Here is a 20,452-nt window from a genome sequence, read left to right on the forward strand (position 1 = left end):
CCAAAGAATTTTAACAATATCATACAAACCCCAGGTAAAAATATTAAATATATTTCGAAAATACTAATTAGATTTTATAACGTTCAGATTTTATTTTATAGGTATTTTTCCAAGTGTAGCCAACTTAACCTGTAATTAAATGAACTTGGCAAAGAAAAGTCAGTTAAGTCAGTCTTAAGCTATAATTTACCTACCGGATTTTCTTAATCTACATCTATATATTAATTTAAAGATTTAATATTTCGTGCTTCTTTCTGATTTGAATTTTAAGAACTCTGGCCAAAAACTGAACAAAGGGAGTATCTCATTATAATGAAAAATAATTAGTAGTATACCAGAATAGGAAATTGTATTCCACCGGGTAATTAAGCATGACAAATGATCTAGCTGTAACTTACTGTCTCTGCTTTAAAGTAATTTATTTATTCCACTTTAGGACTGAAAAAATCGGAGGTGTTGCAAAACATAATTTACAAGAATTAATAGTAGTTTACTGACTTTAACTACCAGCACTTTTCCCCAAAAAGTGAAACCAAAGAGCTGAAGGCAAATTTAAATGAAAACTGCAAATTTCTCTAAACAAACCGAGACCACAAATAATATTAAATGTCAGTGGATATATTTATATGTAATAATATGTTTTTGACTACTAACAACCATGGGGTTAACCAAATGAGACAAGCCATAAAACACAACTGCTACATATGCAATACAGATATTGCGGTTTACATTATAATTTCACATTTGAGGCCAGAGTTAGCAGCAGATGAAATTGGGATGCTGACATCCACGGGTTAGCGTTGAAAATGGGTTAGCTGTGCGCGAACCAGGTGGATTATGTGGAGCGGCTGGGGGTCTATTAAGACTTTAGGAGGCTGCGACTAAAAGAGTTAATTCTAGTGCAGAGCCAGTTTTATTTTCCCTACCTGACGAGGCACTCAGGCCTGTTATTTTGTAAGTCGACTAAGGACGGTGAAGCCACAGGATGAATTGATGGGATTGTGGCAGGCATTACCTCGCTACACGCAGAAAAATCGACGCTAGTTGCTAATTAAACAGTTTAAAAAAGAAAATAATTAGCTTTATTATATATATATATAATAATAATTTTGCTCTCGTCGGAAATTTTCATGGATAATAATAATATAACATAGAAAATATTTATTTAATGTGTTTTAATTATACTTTATAATATCTCAGTTCGCATAAAGGCATTATTTATAACCTAGTCAGCTTAAAGAGGTTCATTAAACACACACAAAGTGGAATAAATTATCAATATAATAATATTTTTACGGTTTTATTTTATGGGTTTACCCCAACCCCATCCAAGTTGCCATCATCCTCAATCTCTGCGTGTAGGCCTTGATAAATTGCTAACCGAGCAGTAATTGCTAATTATTAATAATTTAATAGGTGGAAAATAGGAAAGGCAAGCCAGCCATAGAGCAGAGGCACTAATGATTGTCATTAAAACTGGAGAGTGTAGCCTGAGGGCCGAGGTGCCACAATATCTAACCGTTTAGTTAGTTAGTTAACCAACTGCAATAAATTTTGGCCAACAAGCAGGGGAGTTATAATCTTGTTGTTGCAGCTTGCATGCGAGAACTTCCGCAAGCCTTCGCATCCGCAAGTCCAAAGTTTGTTCGCACCCAGGGTTCCACGGCCCCAAAGAGGCCAGGAAGTGGAAGTGACACATTCCGGCCAAGTCAGCCAGCCATCCAGCAAAGCCAAAGCCAAAGCCAGCCAGCATTGTTCTCAAATCCTTACTGACACACTGAAATTGTTTTGCCAACAATGTCGCTCGGTCTTGACGTGGTTTGTTGCTCATTTGTCGCCATCTGCCGCCGCCGCCGGTGCCTCCGCCTTTTCCCGCTGACTGATTGCAATCTCATTATGCTCCCCAGCAGTCCGACATGGGTTTCCTCTTTCCAGTTGCACGAAGCAGAGTAGAAAAATCCCCCTGGCATTCCGAATTATTCAGCAAAATTGTCAGACAAGCGATAGCGGTTATACATTGTTTTAGACTCGTTAAATCGTTAGGCATTCTTAGGATCCGGAGTGGTTTCTGTTCTGCTTATGTGCGTTCCGATTGCAATCTCCAGGTGCTGCTGCTCGAGAATGTGATAACTCAATGAAAACCTCCTCAGATTCATTTACATTTTGTGTGTATATATTATCCAATAAATGTTCTAGGTATAATACGTAAATACAACTTTCTTTGAGCGATGTTTCGTACGTTGTTGCAGCTTACTAAAGTATTGGCACATTTTGTTATAATTTTGCATTATCCATTTTAAGTTTCCTTCCAAACAAGGGTCAAAACTGGGTCTATCTATTCTCATAACTTACACAAGCAGCTTTTAAGAGTTGCATGGCAGCAACGTCATAAAATGTTGTTATAAACTAAAGTATGTAAAATCTATGCCAATGCAAAGTGCATGTTATGCTAGACTATTACAATGAAGATTAAATGTAGGCATTAGAAATAATTATTATATAAGCGGTTGTCTTGAGGAAATCTTTAGAAACTTAAGAGCAACATTCTTCTTAATGGTTTTTTTTTCAATGTCGTAAATTTTTTAATATGAGTTTAGTGTTTTGAAAAATAATCCTTTCGGATGTTAGCCATTTATCAGGACTTAAATATGCAGTAAGATATTAAATTTCTGCTTTTAAATTTCTGAAGATTTTACAAACGCCCCAGACAGATCGGATGAGAAAAAACGAAGCAAGATAGATAGAAAGATCTGTTAAATAGTTTTACACACAATCGGCATATTGTCCATTCACAAATATACATACACATATAATAGTACTTCGGTAAATACAATCCATATACGATTCATAAAGTCCATTTGTAGATAATTTTTTGGTAATTGACCCACTGCCCCCCGGGAGATGCAAAGTAAAAGTATCTAAAAAAAAGGATTAAAGCTAAAAGCGGCGGCGGGTATTGTTTCGATGTATTGGGATTGGGGAATCCCCTCCAGAACCCGGTCACTTGCATAGTCAACACTTGGGTGTGTTGGCCCCGCTGCTCACGCTGCTCGTCTCCAAATGCTGCATCAGCAGCTGCTGGAGATCGGCTCGCAGGGCCCGCTCCTCGTTGATCTGCAGCTTTATCTGGGACATGTCCTGCTGCATCTGCCTGATGGCGGTCCACAGTTGGCGCAATGTTGGGGTCATATCCTCGTTTTCAAGGCCTGCTTTACGATTTGTGTGTTGGTGGAAAAAAGAAAATCGAACAGAGAACAGAATATGTTAGTGTTGTGTGTAAGAGATCGGATGAGGGGATCAGAGTGGTTTGATGGCAATGTACAAAATATGACTGTGTACGGGTATAATAATATGTTTAGGCGTAAAATATAATTCAAGCTATTGCTAGGAAAACATAAATAGTGTATATTTAAAACATTCTATGACTAAGGATCTATAGCTGAGGACATTTCGATTAAATCCAACTACGGGATATCAATCTATGGGATACTCTAGAAGTTTAAAAATATATATTTCTATATTAACAAACATCAAAACACAGAACCACACAGGCAAACAAAGGGAGATTCGTCTTGTAAAGGATTTTATTCAATGTTTCGCTTCAATTCGTTGAGTTATCTCTCACTTTTGTCGACAAATATCAACTCAATTACAGTACAAACGTATAAACTGGTTAATAGTAGAGTATATAGTAGTTCATTTGGTTAGACAACGTTTTTCACAAAACACTTACAAATTAAGTTGGTTTATCCTGCGGTCAATAATGCACAACAGTTGGTTACTTTGATTTAGTTGCTGAATCTAGCTATGGCTAACATTGAAAGCGCACTCTTTGATTACACATTGCACACTCTTTGATTTAATTGCTTTCTAGGCAGGTAACGCACATTTAAATACAAAACTCACTGGGTCGATGTTCTCCAAAAAACACAGATGCATTAAGAATTACGAGCATACTTAGTAAATAGTCTAGACTATGGCATATAAGGACATTTGTGTTTCCTATGGCAACATTTTGTTCCACTTTCGTTTGGCCAAGTAAAAAAATAGAATTTCCAAAGCCGTGGACGGAAATCTAAAGCCCTTCTGTTTCAGCTGCCTTCTTTTAGCTGAACTAAAGTCTATTAAATTCCAAAATTTAGTTGCACTTCAGTGGCAAGCATCTTCCTTCGAATAGCATCTAAACTAGTTTCTTTTTCGCCAAGTCTTTTCACAGATTACATATTAATAATAAGCTAAGTTAGATGTAAATCAATATAAGCTAAGCACAAATTCTAGTTATAGTCTATACGCAGTGAAATTCGCTCAGTTGCCGGATATGCATTGAATATAGGTCTTGGCACACCAATCAGCTGGGCGAACTTCCCCGCAGACACATCAAGGCGCAGCTTAAGGCTAAGACAATCAAAAGGAATACAAGTTATTTGTCCATTCGCTTACAACTTTATATAGATCGCTGGTCTAGAATCTAAGGCTTGTGGCATTGAAAGCTTTGCGCAGCCAGTAAATCAACTAAAAATCAATAAAGATTTGCACACAGAGCGCATTCAAAGCAAAGCATCTGTATCTGGAGCTGGAGCAGCGGGATGCGATATGCGGATGCGATGCGGATGACTGATGAAGGCATGATGACGCCCCAAGCCCAGACTCAAACATGGTTGATTTTGCGCCACTGTTTCATCACAAAATTACCGCAACACCAGCTGCCCGACTGCCGTTTGCTGCCATCGGCATTGAGTTCCAAATTCGCCGAGGGACCTGCCCCATTGCTCCGCAGCAGTTCCCGCTCCAAATCGCTGTCATCCGATCGTTCTCCACCGGCCAGTTGAGGAGTGCTCCTCTGGAGCGTACTGGTCCGCAAGGCTCCGCCGCAATTCATCAGATAACCGGCTCCATAGCCGGCATAGCGATGCGAAGTGGAGGTCTCGAAGGATCGGTTCAGCCGGCGATCGTAGAGTCCTGGGTGCCCCGCCGGATTCGGCTTTACTATTGTGGTGGTGGTGGTTGCATTGCTCGGGGATCTCTGGTACGTCTGCTGGGCCACCAATTTGGGTGACGGTTTGTTTTTCCTCGGTAGCAGCGGTGAAGTACAAACATTGTCGTATCCGGATCCAAAGCCACTTTTCAGGCGATTTAAGGACTTCCTGGTGGCCCTCTCCTCCGATAGGGCTCTCTGGTAATCCTTAATGGACGGCGATCCTCCTCCTCCTGCTCCGGATAAGGAGTAGCGTTGGGCAGGAGTCGAATTCAGCGTAGAAGACACCGAACTGGAGTACAGATTAAAGTTGTTGGGACTCGCCTCGCGCCAAATAAAGGAAGAGTTCAAACTGCCGGCAGAGTGTTGTTGCTGTTGCTGCTGCTGCAGGTGTTGCTGCTGCAAGTGCTGCTGGTGCAGATGTTGCTGATTGAGGTAGGGTGAGTTGCCGACATTGGCCACGAAAGGCAGCTGTGGATTGGAGGTCGAGAAGGTTTTGCTCGTTTTCAGCTTGCCACCGCGGATGGGCAGACACGGTGTCCAGGGTTGCAAGGCTATAGATCGATTTGGATCAGGTCGGATTGGAATAAAGAGAGAGAGAAAATGAAGAGATTTGAAGAAACGGAAAAACCAAATACCAACAACGACAACAGGAGGGACGCAAGGAGAACCAAAAACCCATAGAACAAAACCAAAAAGATCACAAGATCACAACGCCAAACAAGGAGACAACCACAACAATCTTATGTAGGGGGTGAATAAAGCGAGGTTATGGGATCAATGGATAGTATTTTACTACAAGGATGAGTACGACACCAAATGGGAAAAGCGGCCAGGGGATAAACGAAAAATATACCAGTACCATTATCTCAACAAAAACCAGTTACAGTGACTAGAATCAGGATTGTGGGGTGAGTGTGCAAAAATGGTTAAGGCAAATACCTCCAACCGTATTTTCAACATATATACAGAGTGTGCAGCCTTTTAATGGTAATTATAAATTAGTCGATATGGGATTGTTTTGGGCCTGGAAATGGGAATGGGAAGAGGCTCAATCGGCGGTAGGAATAAATTAAACTAAACTTTACATGGGTAATGGGGTAACAAAAATAAGATTTATTTATAGTAAGAAACATAATATATCAAATTCAATTGAGGTCAGTACAAATAATAATAGAAATACAGAATAATTGACATTATGTAATGCAAAAAACTTTGGTTTCCTTTGCGCGCTGCTTAGCACCAATTGCAGAGTTGAGTTTGTGGATCTTAAAACGAAATCAATGGCCAATAGTAAAACTAAAAAATCAATCGTTTCTCTTAAAAATAATTTGGTAATTGGTTAACAATTTGTAAGCTTAAAGTTAAAGGTTCAACTAAGCCTAATACAATATTCTTGGTTAAATTTGGAAAATTCTTCTTGGTTTAGTGCAATGCCTTGTTAAAAATGAATAAAACCATGAGATAGAGCAACAGAACCAACAAAATGATAAATGATGGTTTTTTAGCGCCTAGACTTTCAGGTGAGTTTGTGTTTGTGTGTGAGGATTTTACAACTGTGTGTTTTGTGTGAGTGTGTGGTAAATAAGCAAATCAGCTAACAATGTTTAGCTCTTATTCTTCAGCAAATGATAAACAAACTTGATTCGGGAGCACATGAATATCCTAACAGCTAGATGAAGCACATCTGGGATGGCCGGCGCCACTTACCCGAGTGGATGGTGTTCCTGGCGTTGTTCTGGTAGGCGGCACAATAGGCCTCGAACACCCGGAGCACCAGGGCGTCCTCCTCGAAGGTGGGCTGGTTCTTTCTCCCGCTGCAGTAGCTGGCCAGGGCATTGCTGGAGCTGCTGCTGCCGCCACCACTCCCACCGCTGCCACTTCCCGATCCGCTCGTGGCATTTAACAAACTGGGCCGCAACGGCGGCGTGGGACGCAGGCAGCTGATGGTCCAGTTAGCTGAGGATTAAAACAGACAGTTTAGAAATTAAAGCTTCCGAGAGTAAATAATATGAACGATAAAAAAATGAAATTAATTTTGTAAAACCAAAAATTCAAGTACTCTCTTAACTATGTATAAACAATTAACATGCATATTTTTACAAAATTCTATTGGTATCTTTAAAATTATACATTATTTTTGTGGATTTGAAACTGATCAGACGACGAACTAAAAAATGTGATACAAATACCATTTGTAATATAAGTTTAGAGGTATACAAAATGTTCTATTCCTATTAGATAAACTAGAGGATTTCCTTAATTTTAAGACTGAAGTTGATCAAAGCTTAGAAATCGATTTCTCACCCTTTGTGCTTCCTTTCCTTGCGTTTGGCACCCCCATTCCCGCCGCTGCTGCTCCCGCTGCTCCCTGAATTGCTGGACTGCCGTCCATGGATGACGCCAGGATTGGAGCTGCTATCTTGCTGCTTGGTATCTGGACTGAACTTGATCTGGGGGCGGTTGCCCCCAGATGACTTGGCAGACTTGGTGGTTGTGGTGGATGCAGATGATGTGGTGGAGGCTGAGTGGGCGTGTACTGATTGTAGCTGAGATGATGGTTGAAGGACTGGCTCCGTTTGTGATGCGACATCGAGTTGGTGGCCGGTGATCCCTGGTGGCTGTTGCTCCCGCCTGTGTTGCCGCTGGGCGGGATGCTGCTGGGCGTGGCCGGCGGACGACCTCCGGTTGGCAAGAGCAGGCTGTGGTTCGACGGCGGCGACATCTGGAAATCAGAAGAAAAAAATCTCAATTAAACAAAGATTTCTTAAAAATGTAACCTAAACTCATTATGAAATATTGTAAGTTAGTTTTATGATCGGAGAATATCTAGGTGAACCGCCATCAACAGGATCAGCAGTTCAATGACAACAAGAAAAACGTACAACGGCAGGCGGAGGCAGGTCCTTCAGGCAAATCCTGCAGCGAGCAAAGCGCGGCAAGCAAATCGAATCGAATGCGTTTGTTTGGTTTTTGATTTTGAATTTTCATTCACTGTTCGAATTTGTGTGTTGCTGAGCGTTAGATAAATGTTTTGTAATTCGTTTAGCTTTTGGACGGATGACATTTCAACTCAATTTTAAAATCAATGATAATGCAGTCGTGGGAGGAATAGGAATTGCCTTTTTGAACTAATAAGCCCTAATATTTTAAACACTTTACATCCTTAGGAATATGTGAACAATACAGAACTGAACTTCATCTACGACTAGTGGCCAAAAGCTTCTTATTTTTATATTTGCATATTAACTCGACCATATTTTATAAATTTTTGCAAACTACATTTGGGTTTCAAGGCTATTAAGTATATTTTAAAAACGCCCTAATTTAAGCCTAATGTTTTCAAAATTCTTGGCAAAGAACTCTATTAAATATTTACAAAGTTTTTAGTTCATTTTTCTGTAATACATTATTTTCGAGTTTTGAGCAACTAATGAACTCGCATTGGGTTAGTCAAAGGATGTAGTGATGAGGAAGCATTCTGTGGATGCGAATGGTGACTTTTTTTTGGACGTGCTGCATTTGGCCAAATGGTTTGCTAGTTGGTCTGAGCATTAGGGTTTTTGAATATAAGGAACATGATTGAGCAAAACGAATTTACAAAACAATTAAACGGAACACGTGCACGGAACAAACGCCGCCGGCCAGGAATACCGGATGCCAAACGACAGGGATCCTCGCATCACCTGGCCGGCGATCCATTTCGGTTTGCTTGCCTTCTTCGGCTCCGGAGGCATTGCGGCCCGTACAAATAGGACAATCGAGCGAGGAGGAATCGTGGAGGGAGGCGATCATGCCCTCGTCTTCGCTGCACAGTGGGCAGCTGGAGGAGGATGTGGTGGTGGTGGTATTGGTGGTGCTGGTGGCACTGCCGTTGTAGTAGTCAGCGCAGTTCTGACACACTGAGCAGTAAAGCGCGCCCTCGCTGTAATCGCTGGCTCCCAGCGAACAGAAGCAGCTGGAGCACACCGACCCCGAGTCCTTTGAGTCCTTGGAGGGCAGGCTCTTGTTGTATGCGAGGGCTATGCCGCGCACCACTTCAGGCGGCAGGCGCTCCTTCTTCCACCAGTGTGCATACATCCCTGAACGAAAGGTGGCCTGTGGTCCCAGCCGACCTGTGGAACTCGAGCTACATAAGAGATCATTGGACGGAACATTCCTGTTGGTCTCATCCATGCTCGAGCTGGACGGCAGGAAAATACTCCTCGTGTTTACTTGCACTTGGGCAGAGCTTATGCAGGTAGATTCTTCTTTGTGGTTGGTCGGCGTTGTGGGCTCATCTGGAAGTTGAGTCTGCTCCTCTAGTGCCTCGGCAACATCTTGAGTGGCCTCTGGCGTAAGGAACTTATCTCTGAACATTCCACACACATCAAACCTCTCTGGCTCCACATTATCCAGCATATCGCGGCCTGCGGCTTCCGTGGGAAAGTAGGTTTCCGGGTTGGGGGGATCCGGTGAAGTAATAGTGCAACTGCCCGCCATTCCGCTATCACTCGATCGAGGACTGGGACACTGGGAGCTCTCGCAGCAGCGACATTTCGTGTCCAAGTGGAGATCCGGGTCCCTTCGAGGTGGTGGTGGAGGCGGCTGGCGATTGGACATCTGCAGGAACTGATAGCTGATGCAGCGTCTAATGGAATCTCTACTTTGCTGGGACTGAGGATTGCGCTTTTTCGAGGAGGTATCAATGCAGAGCTCTGTGGTGGAACTACTTCTTGCAGCGGGATTTGGATCTGTTTTGGAATTTCCCGTCGAGGGACTGTCGCTCTTGTGGGAAACCCGCTTGTCGGATTTGACATTATGCCCAGGATAAGGCGTAAGCTCCCGCTGCAACTCTTGAGGATTCGCTAAGACCTCGTCATAGTTGTAAAGCAGCTCTGCTTGCAATTTATCCGGAGCAGTGCGACAAGCAGCGGGCAGATCCATGGAACTAGAGTGCAACTCCTCCTCCTGTTCCGCATCCACACTCTGGTTTTGCATCTCCTGGCGATCCCGCCACGTGGGCACATAGACTTCGGTATTTTTGCTCTGATTAAAGCGATTGCCCACAAATATGGTGGGCATGCTGTGCCGTTCTGTCGGAGAAGCTGGCAGTGGAGTGGGTGGCTCTTGGACACTCGACTCCCGGCTGAGATCATCGGGCATACTGGCCAGGTTCTCGCAGGCCGTGAAGGCTCCGCCTAGCCTAGCTCCATACATGGAACTGGCATCGGAGCTCTGTTGTTGCAAAGAGAATGATGGCTTTAACTTCAGTTTCTGTTCCTCTTCCACACAGTTGGTTATGCTGCCACCCACTCCCAACTCCAGAGTTGCCGTGGATGTGTGCACACTGGAGTTCCGAGTCGTGGACTTGCGAGCCAAGGCTCTGAGAGCCCTGGATCCTATAATAAGCGACTCCTTTTTCAACTCGTTTTGTGCTAAGACGTCGTCCGTATCAGCAGAATCCAATTTGATGAGATTAATAGAAGAACAGTGCCGCCTGGGACCAGTGCCATGGTCCACAAAAGTGCCCGTGGAGTTGTACATGGAATCATTGCGGTTGTTCTGGTAAAACTGCACATACTCAAACGGATCCGAGTCGCAGGAATGCAAAAAATCATCTTCAAATTCATCATCGTAGCTCTCCGAGTCCGTGGGCAGTTCGATGGCATCCTGACGCTCCAGCTCTGACTGTCCCGAGTCCTGATTGGTATTGAGATCCTTTAATTTCGCTGCCGCCTTGTGACAGCGCTTCTTGCGCAAAGCAATCCGCTTGAGATCGATGCTCTGGCGAGCCTGTGGATATAGCAGCATCTTTACGATGGCACTCCTCAATCCTCCGCTTTTCACAAGCCTCGCAAAGTGGGCACTCAGATTGGCGTACGGAGATGTGGGTGGGTAATTGCTAGGCGGAAGAGTCACACGGAGTGGACGCACATGACACGGAGGGCCGGAGTAGTATGCACAAAGCGAGAACCTCGTGCAGTAGCCCCGTGAATCCAAATGTTGACTTAGCTGCTCATAATTCAAAGTGTTGCCAAAACGAAACGATAATAAAGATAATTGAGATGGGATTACACTACTTACATGAGCGGCATTAAGGTGTCCCGACGAGGAGTTGCTCAGGTTACTCAGTTGCCGTTTAATGCCCATTGGCAAGCTGGGATTGTTGGCATTGAGCAGCTCCACCCATTTGTTGGCCTCGTTCGGACCCTGGCAGACGGCCACAATGCGATCGATCAATGGGCTACTTATCTCGAAAGCGTTCTTAATCGCGTCCGTGTCCTCCAGACGATTCACTACGATTCCAGTAAGGGGTAGTTTGCCCTGCGTTAAAAGTGTTATTATTAAAGTAATCAAAGAAACAAAGAACGAATGGGGTTTTAATTGTAAATTATAGTATTTCCCACCTCATAGATAAACGCACTCATCCGCTGACTAACGCTGAGGAAGAGTAATGTTTGCGGGAAGAGCACAAAGTAGCGATCGCGATGATCTGCTCCAACTGCCACGCTGCCCATGTGAATGATGTCCCCGAGGGTGCTCAACTCTTGACCCTGCCATCCACGCACTGGCCCCGTGAGCACCTGCAGCTCCAGCTCCTTTTGGCGCCGGGTGGCCGAGCATGTGGCAGCTATGTCCTTGTACACAGCCACACTTCGCTGAGTGTCACCACGATCCGGATGGCTGCTCTCCATATGCCGCTCCAGTTCCTGCAGCATGGCGGAGTATTTGTCCAGTCGGCGGAATGGCTTCGATAGACCCGTAGTGAGCACAAGTAATCCGGGAGTGGCCGCGCCCTGTCGTTCCATATACTTTTCCAGGTCATCTCTATTTGGTTAAGAAAACAATCATCATGATTGCTACTAAGAATCTCGTAGTAGACTTACTTGTACTTGTCCAAAATGACAATGGCCTTCGGATGGGCAGCACAGTAGGCCTGGTGGACCTTCTTCATCAGCGGAGCACTCGTGAGGAATAGTTTACCAACTCGATCGTTGCACTCTTCGATCTGGAGGAGCAGATCCTCGTGCGTTCGCACGATCTCCACAAAGTTGCACATCAGCTGGGCGTACTCATCCTGGCTGAGTCTGTAAGGGGAACACATTAATTGCGAATTCAATCAACAATAACAGCTAATGACTTACATCTGCGTCTGTTGCATGGGCTCCAGGAAGTTCTCGAGCAGACCCTGCAGCTCGGCCACATGGGCTCGCTCCGAGTCGAGCAGATCTTTGAGCACCACAGAGCGGTATTCCTGGATCTCTTCCGGCGGCCTTATGGTCTCCGCCAGAGGCAGCTGCACCTTGCATTCGTTGACATAGTTGCTGGGGAACCAGCCAGTCTTCTCGTTCAGCGTTCCCTCCCACCAGCCGCCATCCTCCCGCTGGGTGACCGTGATGACATCGCCCTTCTGGAAGCACAGCTCATCGTTGTTGCTGCCCATGAAGGAGTACTCCGCCCGCACCACCAGTGGCTGATCCATTGTCGGGCTGTTCAAGGCTGCACCGGATCCGCACTAGATTGCTTCAACTGAAACGAGGCAATGGGTATTGAACTTGAAATATCAACCAGGCAATTTACTCAATGGAATAGCATATGCCAGCATATCTCTCTATATATGTAGAAGCACCTACGCATTATTGCAGCGATGAGCAACATCATCGCCGATCGCTTGGAATTCCTCTAGCTTTTTGGCAAAGGCTAAAGCAATAATTATGGCCCCCAGGAAAAGAAAATATTTTCAAAACATCAGAAACGCGTGCGCAAGTTTCTTGACACTTTTCCGGCGACTCCCCTCCGAGTTTTTCTTTTCTAACCCAGAACAAGTGCCTGGAAAACTCGTACGCGCTACACTACGGCCAAGGTCACACAGGCTGTGAAAAGCCATTAAAAAAATTGGGTAAAAATCGCTCAGTTATTGCGAAAAGAAATAATTTTGTTTAGGGTCGTAAAATCATTTTAAAAAAGGGGGCAGGCCAACATATAAATCATACACAACGACCATGTCTTCTTTAAAAACATTTACGAGCCAGTTTTCTTATGTGTTGTTGGAACAATTCTTTAACAGATCAACATTTGATTTCAACATATTGCAAATCGCTGAATGTTTATACTAATCGTAAAACACTTTCGTTGTCGGAAATGAGTAGGACTTTTTTAATCTGATGGCAAGTGCATTCGATTCATGAAGTCAGTCATCTATAAAAAGAAGCAAATTTGCAAAAATATTCTCCGAATATTTTGTGTACTGCGACATTGAAAAATCAAAATACCTACTACACACAATAAATTCTCGATGTTCCATGGCAAACTGAAATTACCTTTTGTATGTGCGACAACAACTTGTAAATGGGCATATAATATATAATGGGAAAAGTACATGAATTTCGTCATTAGTAAGTGAGTCAATTATAAAAGTCGATAAACCACTTTTGGCAGAATTTCGAATTAGGAACACATAGGCACTATAAATGTCACAATTCTCAATAACTTAGGAGAGAAACCCGACATCAATCATGGTAGAAGGAATTAAATAACTAACTGGTGTGCAAAAACTGTATCTAAAGAAACTATACAGTTCAAATAAAATAATCTACTACATATAAATAGATTGATCACATTTTTGCGCCATCGCCGCAATGAGTAACTCAAAATTATGAATAACATGTTTTCATTTTGCCCAATATGTTTTTTTTTCCTGCTGGGATACTAAAAATAAAAAACCGACGAGAATATACATTTCGGCGACTCTCAAGTCCCATATGGCAGACGGGAACCTGGCCAAAAATTGGTGGCTCTTCCGACTTGTTTTTTCCAATACTTTACAGCTCCCAAGAGATTGTCAAGTTTAATCTGATGATATTCCCAGGAATTTAGAACGAGAAAATTTCCCTGCGGCAAGGTCACGTTTTGGTTGCACACACGCATGAAAATGCCTTTAAATTGTCGCTTCTTTATCGCCACTCAGACACTCGATTATATGTACCCGCTGTAGTCTACTATATAGACCGATGATATATACTTTTTCAACAATAAATTGTTGTACGAAAATTTGCCGTTTTCCGCCGTTTCTGCTGCTTTCAGACGTTGCACCGCACGCGTTCATTGCTTCAGCGAAACTGGCGAGAAAAGCGGAAAATACAGAAAGACTGGCGACAAATGGCAGCCGAATTTTCTACGGCAACCGAAAGTGCCACTACTCTCCTCGTCATTTTCATTTTCCCACTGTCTCGGCGAGATCGTGAGAGAATCGAATATATTTTCACATATACCTATACTTAAAGTCAAGCGTTTTTGAGCGGATACATCGCATATTTTCACGAAAAATCAACAGAGATGTGACAAAAAATATGGATCCGGGGACAACCTTTTCATCTGCGTCTCCAAAACGGGGACTTCAGGGGATCGTGCTGTATCTTAATTTTATTTCATTGAGAAATAAGCGACAGCAGCAGCAGCAGCCAGCATTCCTCGACATGCTTTTGCTTTGTGTTTTGAAAAAACCCATAAAAATATTTTTGCCAAAATATATGCGGAATACTCATTGGATGTGGGATCCTCCATGTTTGCGGATTCGCTCATCAATTGAGAACTTCTGCATATAAGTAGGTCTTGGTCAGAACACTTTGTGAATTGTTTGTGATATTTTCACCTGTTTCGTTCGTTTCCTGTTGGTTTAGACCTGTGATTCATATGGCATGTCCATGGAATGTGGTTTTTGTCATATATTAGGGGAATAAATCATCTTCAATCTCGCCGTACACATGTTGTCATTTAGTAATAACTTGGCATGGAGGTTTTAATGGGACTATGGCTTTGGGAACGCTAAAAATGTTTATTTCCCATTTTATTACTTTGAAAACGTTTGGTATAACATCAATTGAAAATTTGCAAAGTCTAGGAGTATTATAATAATAATTTAATGTTCAAGACATATCGTTCAAATAAATAAAAAACATGTAACCAATTTGATTTTTTATATTTCCTATTTTTAAAGCTGCCATGTACAAAATATCTGGCCAAATTGCTTCATAGCAACAATGCAAAAGCCAAGCCAAATCTATGCCATTTCCCCTCCGCATCGCATAACCCTGAAATCACTTTAAGTCCACGGCCGGCAACAATCAAATTTCCGTAGGTGGAGGTGCTCCAAATGAGGCAAGCGGAGGTCAGATATGCAGATGCATAAATGCAGATACAGAGATGCACAAATGCAGATATGTATGTGAACATCCCATTGAAGCTCTCAGAGCCAAATTTTAATTAATTCATTAAAACTGCACATGGCGCCGCGCAGAGCAGCAGTGCAACCTCAGATACAGATACAGATACAGATGCAGATGCAGATACAGATACTGATGCAGATTCAGATACAGATACGGATACTCTGGGCCCACGCTCTCTAAAAATATGAGATCTCTTGGTTATTAACGATCTGTCGCCAAAGGCAGAAATCAAATGGATGTCCTACGTCTTCCGGAAATGCGCAATTTGACGAAGAAAACGTCGCAGCCATCGGAGGGGTAAACCTCAAATCACCGAATGTTTATTTTCGTGGGGCGACAGAGAACATAAACAAAATGCAGAGAGATGTGTGAAAAGCGAGTGGCTGTGCCTTTGTTTTTCTTGGCAAAGTCAGGGGCAAAGACAAACAAAACCAGCCAAAGACAAACCAAATTTATGCAGTTCTATCTTGTGACGGCCGGATCCGGATCGCTATCCCTACTATCTCAAACGAACTGCACTCAATAGTGCCCCTTCAATGTGTCAATACCGAGATTTACAGGCTGCACAGCCCACCACTTGAGATGCATTTCCTCAGATATATAGACATAATATAATTTGATTGCTTGGCCGTATTTATAGATATCTAGTGGCGGTGGAAGTCATCGGTACTCGTGGGCACACAAAAGAGGTGAGCGAGTGGGAGTTCCTATTGCTTGAGGGGATCGCATCCAAAGTTCTACAATAATAGTATTGCCAACATACCGAAAACGAGGTCAACAGCGGAATTATGAAGAAATGCTGTTTTTAAGGTTTGTTTTGGGAAAGTACATACCCACATACAGATATTTCTGAAACGCTTTCATTAAAGCGCAAAAATAACAATAATAAGGCACAATGAGGAAAGTGTTTGGGGCAAGAAGATACGACTCGGTTTTACCCTAGGAAATTGTGTTTAGGTTCTAGACTTGTTTTAAAATATATGGGGATTATAATAGAAAGCCACGAAGGAAAGATTGTATATAAGCAGTTACTTTTAGATGCTTTTTTTAAATTGCTAGTTTTCTGTAAGCCGAAACCAAGACCTCACTTGTGGGTAATGAAAAGAATGAATCTGCATTCGGTTTACCACCGCCTTTCATGGGAAATTCTCTTGGCAGCGGTTCAAAATTGTTCGGGTAATGATGCTTGTTGGTTCTGTGGATCCAATGGGGGGAATTGGGGATTGGGAGGCATGTGGCAGGGTTCGAAACGTGCCTCCTTCTTCATCCGGCTGTGCATTTTCTTTTCACAACGAATGCTAACAAACAAACACTTTTCCGGAGGAACGGGAATTGCTATTGACCCAATGGATTATGCAGGCGGACTCCTCAACCTGGTCGACCTTTTGGAGACGGCGCATAGGAAATTCTCCAAAAACCGGCAACAAATTACGTTGGCAACAGGAGCTGGATATTGAAAAAGGAATGTCTAGAAAATACAGAAGAGCTTTAACAAAAGGTACAAAATCTGTTCTCTAGACAAAGGTTTACATGGGATATTGTAAAGTAGAAAAATTCATACAGTCAATCCTAAATAAATGGTACCTATATATCAAGAAACTAAATGTGATGTTATTTAAATATGCTTATGAGCTAAAAACTAAAAAACAACCAAGTTAGTTTCTAAAATAGTTTTTCCTTAACATTTTAATATGAATTACTTTATAAATTTTTTATTTAAAATAGTATTCATTATTTTTCAGTTGTAGTAGTAGTGTGTAGTTCAACTAATCAGGACTTATTTCGTCTTGATTAAACTTGAGAACTCATATTTTGATATTTACGAACTCAAATCTTTCTTTATATAGACGATTTACTTATAGTGGGATAAATACGAAGACTACCCATTCTAGTACACCAAAAACTATTTTTTAAAGTGGTTTCTTCAGTGATATTTAAGTTTAGTTGTAGAGAAGACTTTAACTATTTATGTTCTAGAGGCTAGAGAGTTCAACTTGGGGAGGTTGTACTGTAGCTGCCTAACTGGGGATGTCTGTAGATGCCTCTACTTGGATGACGCATCGCAGGGCGGTGGGGTTAATTTTCCGATGCCACTGAACCTTTTGCCAGACGAATAGTTATTGGAAAATCTGACTCATTTCCCATTTGCTAGCCAAGCTGTCTGAAGGGTTTATTTATTGTTATTTTTCCAGCTCACCTTCAGCTGCGTTTCGTTTCAACGAACATTTGTTGCTCCGTTTGTTGTTGTTCCTTGTCGTTCGTTGAAAGCAAATATAGATCGCTGACTAATAGTAGATTTTCTTTTAGTTTCGTTGTGTTCGCGACCGTTTCACCCTTATCATTAATATACACATTAGTTATATACCAAAAAGAGCACGCTTTTCACCATTTATTGCCCGATTTTCGGTTTTATTTGGCCGATGCTAACTGAACTATGCTCGCAAGTGTTTCGAAATCCTTGTTTACTTTAGCGCCGATTTGGGGTTCTTGGGGTCAACCGCTGGAAGCGCCCTTCTGGTTCACCAGGTGCACCTAATTAAGCACTTTTAGCAACACTCTTTTCCCATGGCAAACATAAATAAAACACAGCGCACCACGACCAAAATAGAAACCTAGAAAACCAGGGCTGCAAACGCCCGCAGCCAAATTAGCGATGTGCCCGTGCCAACCAGTGTTGCCAATTTAGCTATTTTATTTTCCCCTTAGATCTAGCAGCTTTCAGTTGGCAAGTGCTGGATAATTGTAGCTAGCGGGATTCTTGGCTATTTTTCAAGCAAACTAGGCGTAGTTTTTATCTACTTAAATTCTTATGGAAACTTCATGTATTTTTGGGGTTTACGATGACACACTCAGTACATTCACATTTTTCATTGCTCAAAAGTAATAGATACCTCAAGCTTTTGAACTAATCGTTTTTCGGCGCTATGTCGCTTACCAACGATATTATAAATATTGCTTGTTTTCCCCGATAAACTAATTATTATTATAATATTATTAACGTTTGTTTTCATTTTTCTAGATACAGACTACGCCAGAAAGACAAAAGCTGTCATACATATATAGCCATCAGTTTGTTAACAATAACAGGGAGTAGTCAGACAAAAGTTTAGCTGAAGAAGACATTTTTCGAGAACTGGATAAGTTAACTAAAATGCCTACATAACTCAATAAAAATTTAAATTTTGTTTGTTTTTAGCTACCAGCCAAATTATTTTGGCCTTTTCTAGCTGCCATAGCTGCAATCTGAAGAGTTGGCAACACTGGTGCCAACAGGTCCGTGTTATCGATACTACTATCGATGGGCGAGCGAAATGCTGTGACTTTGCATCGATAGCTTTGGGTTTCAAATATATTTAAGGATTCGAAAACCAATTTATTTAATTAGTGGATTGTCATTTTGTTTTTGATTTTACGTTAAAATACATTTTGTTACATCGATATTTTATCAAAACAATAAGAATTGGTCCAGTAGTTTGTCATTGTTCAAGTTCTTCCTTGAGGTCCTGTGGGGCGATGATCTTGAAAGGGTCCTTCAAGGATCTCTGCAGCACATCCAGTTCGTTCTCCAACTCATAAATCTTTTTTACAGATTCCTCAAAAAATTTCTGCAGGACTTTCAATTTGCTCCGCATCTCCGACATACTGTATTGCACTTGTTGATTAACTATGTGGTCTGTCAATTGGAATAGAACCCCATCGGCAGTCATTAATATGTCCTGGGATCCATATGAATTCCAGACCGCAAATATGAACCACAAGTAAGAGCCCAGCTTAAACATTTTCACTGTGTTGAAAAACCAAAGGTTTGCATAGAACGGATTTCGAAGATGGAAGCAGTCTGTCTTTTAAAGGGCCCTGCCCTACTGATAAGCAGCTTAAACTGAAATTCAAAACACTTTGGAAGATTAAACGATGTAAGATGTAAGCAAGACTTAACATTTGTAACCGGAGAATACCCAATCGAAATTTCAAAATCTGCATTTGAACTTGTTCTACATCATCTAGAGAACTATTTTCTACATCAGTGTCTACATTTTTCATAAAGCTGTGTCAAGTTTGCTGGAGGTTCCAATCTTCGTTAAAGAATAAAGCCTTAAAAAGCTCTCACTGTTTGTGCAAAAAGTATTTTCAAAGTAGTGCACAAAATAATTTTAAAATGTTGTTTTACGTTTTTATTATTAACCAACCCCTTAGTTCAAAAAAAAACTAGTTGATTCATCACAACATCACAACATCACAACTGCCCATACAATCTTCTGAATTGAAAAAACTAAATCCTTTAGGTAAGGGAAAGGTATTCTCAGGTAACGTTGTCCAGTATTATTTTTACCAATTTTAACAGCACTTGAAATAAAACCAAATCAAAAATTAAATAAAAAATGTTTACAAATTTATTACGTAAGTGCATGTGTACTCCAGAATTCAATGGAAATAGTATAGTCTATGTCATCCTGGGGGACTTAAAAGTGAAGATTATCAACGACTTGGGAAGTGGGGTGAGCCACAGGTGACATCTCGTACTTGGAGGAGCCACGCGAATTTGTGGACACGCTTTGACCGGCTGATAACAAAAAACAACCGAATATTTTTGACTGAGTTTTCCCATCACTCATATAGGGAATGTTTTAAAAATAATTCAGAATTATTATCGCATATTGCGTTAACGTGTAGGCGATAAGGCCTGCACTGAACATCCCAATTTTTATATAATCTATATGTAAATACAAGCCGCGGGTAATCGAATGTACATATAGTATATGACATATACCAACAATATGGGGAACTGCATGGTGGCGATTAGCTGGAAAAGATTTGAGTGCAGACAGTTAAACAGGCCATAGACATTTTAATCGGGGTGATCCTAGTAAGCAGTGATTTATACGAACCAGGAGCCATACTATCTAATCGGTTACAGATAATCGTAAATTTCACGGGATAATCAACGATGTATTAGAACCGTGACCGAGCCAAATAAAATTCAGCCGAAGTTGAACCGTTGGACAGGTGGAACTATGTCCACGGATGTGGCATAAATTTAAAAGGGAAATGCCGCGTTATAAATAGTATTAGTGGCAGCAGTTTAATGGCCTGCCATTGGTCAAGTGTGCCGTGTTTATCAGATCATAAACTCTTTTCCAGCTTGTATACTTCGATAAGAGTTATAACAATCCCAAAAATGCCACCCCAAAGGTGAAGAACCATTAGCAACAGTGCGAATCGATAGGTGAATCTCCCTATTGTTTATATAGCCCTCATATTTGCTGACGCG

At 41.8% G+C, this 20,452-nt stretch overlaps 1 protein-coding gene across 7 annotated transcripts; it reads right to left on the reverse strand.

Annotated features, from left to right (window-relative positions):
- Positions 1-2,151: 2,151 nt before the first annotated feature.
- On the reverse strand, positions 2,152-17,819 carry RtGEF (Rho-type guanine nucleotide exchange factor). 7 transcript variants are annotated; one of them, XM_017086430.4, is made up of 9 exons: positions 17,381-17,811; positions 12,103-12,487; positions 11,845-12,045; positions 11,365-11,785; positions 11,042-11,281; positions 7,283-7,700; positions 6,686-6,934; positions 4,693-5,529; positions 2,152-3,206 (listed from the first exon to the last, which is right to left on the reverse strand). In XM_017086430.4, exons 2-9 carry the CDS (start codon positions 12,438-12,440, stop codon positions 3,013-3,015), a joined length of 2,898 nt encoding a protein of 965 aa, XP_016941919.3. In that variant the 5' UTR covers positions 12,441-12,487; positions 17,381-17,811; the 3' UTR covers positions 2,152-3,012. The 7 variants fall into 7 exon arrangements, with proteins under 7 accessions (XP_016941919.3, XP_016941927.1, XP_016941935.1 ...); XM_017086438.4 differs by lacking the exon at positions 4,693-5,529 and having other exon boundaries at positions 2,152-3,209; positions 17,381-17,808; XM_017086446.4 differs by lacking the exon at positions 4,693-5,529 and having other exon boundaries at positions 17,381-17,807.
- Between the last annotated feature and the right edge of the window lie 2,633 nt (positions 17,820-20,452).

Source organism: Drosophila suzukii, chromosome 2L (genome assembly GCF_043229965.1).
Source record: "Drosophila suzukii chromosome 2L, CBGP_Dsuzu_IsoJpt1.0, whole genome shotgun sequence".
In the NCBI taxonomy this organism is placed as follows: domain Eukaryota; kingdom Metazoa; phylum Arthropoda; class Insecta; order Diptera; family Drosophilidae; genus Drosophila; species Drosophila suzukii.